At 44.9% G+C, this 8791-nt stretch overlaps 3 protein-coding genes across 3 annotated transcripts; 1 reads left to right on the forward strand and 2 right to left on the reverse strand.

Moving 5' to 3' along the window:
* Window positions 1-34: 34 nt before the first annotated feature.
* On the forward strand, window positions 35-1771 carry ATEG_08893 (prion-inhibition and propagation domain-containing protein; the record flags this gene model as incomplete). Its single annotated transcript, XM_001217478.1, has 1 exon — window positions 35-1771. The coding sequence occupies one exon, from the start codon at window positions 35-37 to the stop codon at window positions 1769-1771; it is 1737 nt and encodes a 578-aa protein (XP_001217479.1).
* A 2411-nt stretch (window positions 1772-4182) lies between these two features.
* On the reverse strand, window positions 4183-6137 carry ATEG_08894 (uncharacterized protein; the record flags this gene model as incomplete). Its single annotated transcript, XM_001217479.1, has 7 exons — window positions 4183-4473; window positions 4603-4765; window positions 4809-4815; window positions 4857-4860; window positions 5030-5169; window positions 5275-5310; window positions 5603-6137. 7 exons carry the CDS (start codon window positions 6135-6137, stop codon window positions 4183-4185), a joined length of 1176 nt encoding a protein of 391 aa, XP_001217480.1.
* A 951-nt stretch (window positions 6138-7088) lies between these two features.
* On the reverse strand, window positions 7089-7562 carry ATEG_08895 (uncharacterized protein; the record flags this gene model as incomplete). Its single annotated transcript, XM_001217480.1, has 1 exon — window positions 7089-7562. The coding sequence occupies one exon, from the start codon at window positions 7560-7562 to the stop codon at window positions 7089-7091; it is 474 nt and encodes a 157-aa protein (XP_001217481.1).
* Window positions 7563-8791: the final 1229 nt, after the last annotated feature.

Raw genomic sequence — 8791 nt, forward strand, 5'->3', positions numbered from 1 at the left:
GAACTTTCTGCAAAGGTGTCAGGCGAGGCCCATCATGGACCCAATTTCAGCAGCTGGGATTGCCATTTCCGTGGCATCGCTATCCTTTCAAGTATTTGCAGGCTGCGTGAAAGGGTTCGTGGTACTGTCGAGCGCGCAGAACTTTGGCAAGGACGCCTCCTTCCTTCGAACCATGCTCAACGTAGAGGAGTATCGGTTTATCCAATGGGCAGATACAGTAGGCCTGACCTCACCAGGCGGCAAAATGCTGCCCCAGATCAATCGAGGGCTCGCCGATGAGCTGATGGTGCAGCTGCGTGACAGACTGGATTGTGTCAAGCTGAGGGAGCGATACTCAATTGACCTTCAGCCTGCAAATCTCACCAGCCAAGCACCAGATAATTGCATCATAGGAGGGTCGCAAGCCCCGGACATTCTAGCCAGCGCAGTCTCCGATGAGCGACGAACGGAGATCTTGGCACACGCCAAATTGATTGAGCGCAAGACTGGGTTACCGAAGCGTCTTTGGTGGGTAATGATAGAGAAGTCCAAGTTTCAGGATCTTGTTCGGGACTTGAGGCAGATCGTGGATGCGCTTTGGAATCTTCTCGAGCCCATGCGGCTGAGGGAGCTTGTGCAACAGGTTGACCGAACGCTAACGGCGGTCGTGGACATGAGCCATGATATTGATGCCTTGAAGGGTGTCCAGGCTAGTCTTAGTTTGAAGACAATAGACTTCCCAGGAGAGGCGAACCTCTCCGCCGCTGTTGGCTTGAAGGTGATGCGCGAACAGCTTCCTGATGACGGCAGTGACCCAGCCCGCGTCAAGTCACTCAACCATGAGTCTATTCGCCCCTTGCACAGGAATCTTCTCAAACAGCCTACAAATCGACAAGGCAATGGTGGCTCATTTATCGCAGAGTACGACGGGAAACAAGTACTGTGCGAGGCCAAGCCCGTTCACGGACGGCTCAAGTCAAAGCTCCGACTGCGATCCACGAATCTAGCAAATCTGCTTGCTCTGCCCAAAAATCCGGGTTTCCTGACCTTGAGTTGTCTCGGTTTTCTGGAAGACGTGGATGAGTTTGTTTTCCTGTACGAGTATCCGCCTGGGGCGGACACCTCGATCCAGCCACGATCTCTTCAAGACCTGCTTCGCGACAAGAAGACGAGGCCTCCAAGTGTTACAGCAAGAATCAGATTGGCACTCGAGATTTGCAGGACAATCTTGACGGTTCACACTGCGGGCTGGCTGCACAAGAACATCCGCTCCGAGAACATCCTGTTCTTTACTGATAGAGAGAAGTCAGGCAATGGCCCCGACGCTCTGACGCAGCCGTATCTGACCGGATTTGCCTTCTCACGTGCTGACTCCCCGGTTGAGATCAGTGACCAGGCCTCCGAAGATCCCCTGTTGGACATCTACCGGCATCCGAAGGCGCTTGGGGAGCCGTCCGACTCATACGCCATGTATATGGACCATTATTCCCTTGGGATGGTCCTCACTGAGATTGCTGAATGGTGCCCACTCAAGTTTATCATCAAGAACCATGTCGATGTCACTAGGAGCGAAATTGATGTGCCTCTTTCGGCTTTGGCTGGGGTCCATGCCTGGTTGGTACGGGAGCTGGTGGAGCTTGGGCGAATCGAATTCCGTATGGGGGAAGTCTATGGAAATGCCGTTTCCTGGCTCATAAGCCGAAAACATGGAGAACTGAAACGGCATGAGAGTACAGAGCGCCTTCTCGCTTTCCAGCAATTTGTAAATGAGCTAGGCTGTTGTCGGGTGTAGTCGCGCCTGTCCCATGGGGGTATATCAAGTCTGGCACATTTGATTTAGGGTGCGCCTAGTACGCGAAGCACAACTATTCACAGACCTATCGTCATGTTCAGACGTCGGTATCTACCAGTCGTACAACTAGTAGTTGGAATAACGACTCTTAGAAGCCACCGTAATCCAACATGATCAATGATTTACCCTCGTGCTCGTCAACTACAACCTCGACGGACCACCGCTAGTTTGTAAGCCCAGGTCCAAGCCTCACTGAATAATTGCAAATATTGCGGGTGGAGAATGCGCTGTTACCGAAGCTGCTTAGACACGCAGAAGACCGTGCAAATATAAGAATATTACTATTAAATAACTAAGCAAGTCTAATTAACAACTATATTTAGTCTTATAAAATTATTTATAAATAAATACTATATTAAATAGATAGAATAAGATATTATAGCTATTCTATAATATTAGCAGCTAGATTCTATACTCTGTAATCGTCTCTAGTAAGCAGCCCCACCCCGCCTTCGGGGGGTTGGTCTGCCATACCTTAACGATAATTCCCAGCTCAACGATAAATTTAAAGCCTTTTAATCAATTTTTCACTACCACCATTATGAATTCCTATTCTAAAATTGAAAAACGTATCTCTGAAGCCTGCGAAGCCGCTAAACGCGTCAAAAATCCGAATTTAAAAATATTGTCGCGTTAATTTCTAGTCTCTTATTAGCGGCTTCGGGCATATCTGTAAGAATAAACAACTCGCTCCATGCGAAAATCTATTAATAAAGCCCTTACCGATATATAAGAAAAGGTTCTAATCGATTAGATACTCCTATGCGACTTCCTAAATAATATACCTACGCTAGAAATAATTAAAGTCTCTGCAAATCAGCTTTTATATTAAAATACAGAAGACAACGCGTTGCGTACAGTTAGTAAGAATTAGGTTCATTACTTTATTAAACACCTCCCAGAGGAATTTAAATTAGTAGACTAGAAGCTTATAGAGAAAAAGCGCCTGAATTCAGAAGATATTAGTGAAATTTAACGTTAGTACGAAGTTTTAAAGGGCTATATTAGCAAAATTCCGCCTCGAAATATCTACAATTTTAACAAAACTAGCTTCTAAATTAGATAAGGTAAGGCCTAAAAAGTCGTCACTACTAGGCCTTACCGGGCTAAAAAAGACAATCTTACTAGCGAAATACAGGAGACTATATTAGCGATTAAATATATCTCTGTAAACAGCTTTATTTTACCTTCTTTTTTAATCTTTAAAGGCTCCGTACATCTAGAAAGATAGTATAATAACGATATTTTAGGCGACTATTATATAGCGCTTTTCTCTAAAAGCTATACTACTAATTTAATTACTTTTAACTAGATTTAATACTTCGATCTTTATACTAGATCTTGTCTTCTTTATAAGAATAAGCTATATCTCCTATTTTTCGATAGCTATAGATCCTATTTAACGTACAAATTCTTGCAGTTTTACGACTTAAACTATATTATTCCTTACTGCTTTCTGTCTTATACAACGTATTTTATTTAACTGCTTAATAGTTAGCCTTTTTAGATATATAAATACTACTATCGGAAGCAAAATAATAAGCTTGCTTAAGTATATAATAAGATAGAAGATAAAGGCGATTTTCTATAAGAAATTAAGTCTATTCGTACAAATACTTTTAAGCAACATACTATACAAGATACCTAAAGAAAGCAAGGTCTTTATCCGTTCAATTCCGACGAGATAATAGGGCCCCTTTTTAAGGAGAAAGATCCTACTCTAAAACTCAAGATATACACAACACTGCCGCCAATACCTAGTTCTTCGCTTTTTTCTAGTATTCGAGGACTGCGTCGAAGTATAAACAAAGCTTAGGATTATATTAATAATAATTCTGAATTTAATAGGAGTTTTATACAGCGCGTTAATTGTCTTTTTAAAAATTTATTAAAAAACGCTGAAGAAGTCGCGTAATTTCGAGATAATTTATATAACCGTCTTCGGGACCGAAAGCCTTAATTTACTAAGAAATCACGCAGAAATATCTTCTATTTCGGTAGTTTAACTACTTCTAATATAAAGCGACGAATTAAGGATCGTGGTAAAAAAGAAAGGCGACAGATTTTTCGTCAGGCAAAGCGCGCGCAGGTAAAACAACGCGATTTCTCGCCAACGTAGGCAGATAAGGAAATTCTAATTGAACCGGACGATAGGCAGGAAGATAAAAATAATAAAAGGCCTCTTTTTTTCATTGATTCGCAAGGCATGGTTGTATAATAAGTTGAATAGATTCAAATTTATCGTTAAGCTGGGAATTATCGTTGAGGTATGGCAGACCAACCCCCCGAAGGCGGGGTGGGGCTGCTTACTAGAGACGGCTATTTGCTTTCCCTGAGAAATATCCTTAAACTTAAAATCCAAGAAGTTCAAGAAGATTCAGTTGCATACCGAATGTAGTCGATGAGAGAGCTGCGTTCAAGTATGCAATATCCTGGCCATCATAGGTGCTTGAGTTTCCAGCGATTGTAAGGTCAATGGTGCTCGTATTTTCGGGAAGCTGGCTGAGTGTTTGGAAGAGCTCTCCTTGATCGAGCTTGGAACCCATGTCGACGGTATTATTGTCAGGGACGAGAACGAGTTCAGGGATTGTCCCGCGCCCAAGCAAGGTCCCATTAGACGACAGATTGACTGTTACGTTTCCCTACGTCCCGGAATATTCAAGTTATCCTATGTTTCGAAGACTGCATGAACTTGACCAACCATAGAGAAGAGAATATCAACACTCAAGTAAGTGCCCTCGACCTTCTTTTTCAAGGAAAGTATTATTTACCTTTAGCTTCTGGCGAGCAACGTCTGGCGGGCCAGCAATGGCCTTAATAATAAGTATAATTGTCTTGTTTTTGGAAACAGTAATATAGGCCTTCCCGCAACAACAGTCAGGAGCATCTCCCTTACTCATAGCCTCTTTTGAATCACCATAATCAGATCCTCCTCTGTCGGATCAGCTATATAGTCTAGAACATCTCCCATACTCACGCAAGTACTAATATTGCATACCAGCTCACACTCTTTAGATACACTTACCTAACTATTTCCCTTCCATATTCCGGACTTGATCTTATATGAGGAGGCTGCCACAATTCCCTTGGCTGCTTATAAGTCCGCCTGCGCGCTCTTTGAAGAGATTGAGTTCCCTGGACCCTGATTGCTACTCGCCAAGGTCGTAGGTAAAACTTGATTTCATTCCCGCCAAGCACCTGGAGTGTTTCCCAGGGTACTGTTGGGGTGCTAGTTCCAGTCCTTGGAATGCAAGATGCCCCTAGAAGCGAAGTCTCGATTGTTTTCCATTTTCCGTCGAGACGGTCATATTTGGTCAGTAATCTTAGAGCCATCTTGCCTATAGGCTCTTCAGTTTCACTGGTGCAATAGTGTATGAAAAGATACCTGAAATACCCTAAAGATACCTACCTATGGTGGCAGCAGCGGCCATAAGTGGACATACGACCGAAGTTAGTATTCATAATGTGGCAGGCCATGTCTATGAGAAATTCAGTTTTCTCCATACATCCAAACGGCTTTCGAATGCAAAAGAATACAGTTATAAGTAGTCTATTCAGAGAGCAGATATATCCTCTGTAACATTACGATGATCTGAATCTGGTATTATACTAATTGACAGATGAGAGCACTCTCCACAGACGGCAATGATAACGTTGAAAATGTAGACCAATACAGGGGACATTATGTGGTTCTCTCAATAGGAATACTGCGCACATTCTTCGCATTCGAATTCGGGAACTGGCGAACCATTATTTTCAATATGCCATTACCCAACCTCGCTCGCATGGTCGTGAAGTCCACTGTCGACGGGAAAGAAAATGACCGTTGTAAACGGCCAATTCTTCGTTCACTTATCCAGATGGAGGGCTCCTTCAGCGCAGACTTGGTCTGCTTCATCTGTTGACGTGACTCAAGGCTTTCTCCAGTTTCGCTGCCATGTAGTGATACTTCTTCATTTCCCGGTGTAGCAGTCGGAACGTTAGGGACTTTATCCAAGTTCCACTCCGTTACCACGTCGAGTCTGGAAACATTTGCAGTAACAATAAGGATATTGGAGTCGATTGTGGACAACTCAATCTGGTCGCTACTTTCAACCCCAGGGAATTCACCTTCGAGAAAGAAAGTGTCGTCTAGGACGCGGACATCGAACCTCGGTGCGAAAGATTCCTCTGAATGGGGTGGACGGGATTTTGTGCGAAACCATGGATCTTCTCTAAGCTGAAGAATTGAATGCAGTAGGTCATGACCGGGCTCCCTGAGAGTCAGGTGATTCGGATGTATCATGTCCAAAAATCTTGCATCCATTGTACTCGTTGACATAAAGGATTCTTAAAACACAAGAGTTCAATAACCGGTTGGGCTCACCAAAATCCTGAGCTGTTAGGAGGACGGACAGTCTTTATACAATGACCTTTCTTGGAGAGCTTCGTCTTTCCTCATCATGCAATCTCTATGACTTGGTCAAGGATGATTGATCGTGCATAGGTATGGTTACACACAATCGTCGGTATTGCCTGACATCAGCACGATCTAGACCATAAACTCTCAGCCACCCCGCACCCTCAGCTGAGAGCAGCAGAGAGGTGGTCTAGCGTGCAGGGCCTAGACCACCGGTACCGACCGACTAATGAAGAAAGCTGCAGCACTCTCAGCACCGCGGCTTAATTAATTCTAGCAGAGCATTGTTGTGCTAGAGAACTTTGCACAATGGAATTATACAATGCAAATTTTCAACAACACCCCACTAGAACTACTAAAAAAATAATTGCTACGTAGTCAATTCAAAGCCAGAGCAATCATGCCCCTATATCTCACGTCGGCTGGTGAAGTTTCGTGGAATTTCAGGATGACTCGATCAGGTCAAGGTGTTTGTACCGGCCGCAGGGCATTTTGCCCCACACAACCTTATTCTCAGGTAAGTTTCATAGGCGTCGTGAGAGAGCAAGAGGAAGAATGGTGTTGTGCTGCCGGATCATACTCTACTAGGCTCTAGATTATGAGAGACTGGCTGAAATTCGCGCAAGAGTGTGGATGCATCACCGTCAGAAAACACACGATAAGGTACAGCCGGTACACAGGGACATAATAAGCACTTTGTATTGTTCAAGACCAGTGTTCAATAACCCCATTAACCCGAAAAATGCAGTAGCAACAAAAAACAACCATTATTTGTTCCTGAGATCATGCAAATTCACCTCCTTCAACAGGGCGGCTGCCCCAACTGCATCCGCAACCAGATGGGTAATCCGATGCTTCTTATCTCCCTAGAAGCTGTTTTCCTAAGCTGTACGCCCCAACCAACTCCTCAGCAAGCCGACGTTTGTGTCCAGACTCCTCCTCGGCTGAGCTTGAGGACGCCGATGAAGACAGGGATGATGAGCGCTCTCGTCTTACAAGTTGTTTCTCGGTTCTTTCGTGTTCAACTGAATATCGGGACCTCTCTTCTTCTTCGGAAGTCGCTTTCTCGGCCTCATGGTGATGATGGTGAGAGTACTTCTTCTTGAAGAGCGACCGATATGCCGGGAGGCTCTTATTATCCTTGCTCAGCATCTCATATGCGCCAACTGCAACAGCCGCTCCAACACTAGCTTTCATCAGATGTGAAGTGGTCGATTCGTCGTCATCCTCAAAGCATTTCACCAATTGATCCGCAGCGTAAACGGCCCCACCCGCGCCGACGACGGTCGTGGCATGTGCTTTAATGGTATGGAGGGAAGAATTATCCGGCATTGCTGTAGAGCGTATCTTGACTGCCAGTCCGTTGAGGCTCATAAGTCAGCGATCGGTGGTAATGCACGAAAGTGAAAGGACATACTTGACAACTCCTAGAATAACGGCAGAGTAATTCGCGTTGGATGTTGATTTCGATCGTGGGTAAACTTCGTGTTTTGGTGCTTGAGAGATCTTCCATTAGTTAGAGGGAAAGCGGCAGCCTTTTAAGTCGCAGGGTACATATAGCCCAGCTCCCATTCAACTGGGTTGCTCCATTTTCTGGCAAACATATGGAAAATTTCAAGGACAGCCAGTGACCCCTGACATCATAATAGAAAGACAGTGGCATCATCAGACCATTTCAGATACTATGACCGTGTCGTATTGGATCTAGATTCTTGACGATCCATGAAAGGCTTGCGCAAGAGCTGCAAAGTCGCGAAATCGCAGGCAAGTAAGTGATGAGAATCAGTGGTGTATTGCGGAAGTGGCTTCAAAATAATACGAGGGCATAGTCCTGTGGACAAACCTCATGCTTGCTCAAAGCTGCATATGTGGTGTTACATCGAATGATAGTGCTGTCATAATAGATGAGGCGGGGGCCTAGAAACGAACTTATGCACGTAGGGTCTGCTCCTGCATATCCTCCAATAGGCCAAAAGTTGAACCATTTCACTTCGCAAAAGCAAAAACAGACAAACCTGGCGATATTATCATAAACCGTGCCGCAGCAAAGCGCTCGTCTTTCCAGGGCGTGGGTGAGGAGCACCTATTTTTCCAGCTCACAATCATTCCGGCATCTGCACCTAGAAGTCGGCCTGGACTGATAAGGTCTAGGATAGGGTTGAAAGTAATATACTGCTGTTTCGCATGCACCCCTATTTACCACTTGGTGATGAGTTCTATTCATACAAAGGACCCTCAACATAGTCCACTTGTTGGTGAAAACGATGTCTCGTCAGTATCTTCAACAGCGGCAGGGATCTATCTCAATGACCATCTGTGCTGTCCCACCACAAACATGGACATCGTAGTTCTGGAGGGCAAGTGGCAAGACAACTTCAGTCGTCTTTGGTTGGACCACTTCGGGTTCGGATCATGCGGGACTGCAGGCAGAAGCAGGGATCTGAACCGATTGGATGGCGTCGTAGGGCGCGACACCCTGAAATTTGGGGTAGACGGCGTCGGACAATCGGCTTTGGACATATAGCCGTAGCTTGGCGACAATGGGCCACACAAGTCCGTAG

Source organism: Aspergillus terreus, genomic scaffold, assembly GCF_000149615.1.
Source record: "Aspergillus terreus NIH2624 scaffold_13 genomic scaffold, whole genome shotgun sequence".
In the NCBI taxonomy this organism is placed as follows: domain Eukaryota; kingdom Fungi; phylum Ascomycota; class Eurotiomycetes; order Eurotiales; family Aspergillaceae; genus Aspergillus; species Aspergillus terreus.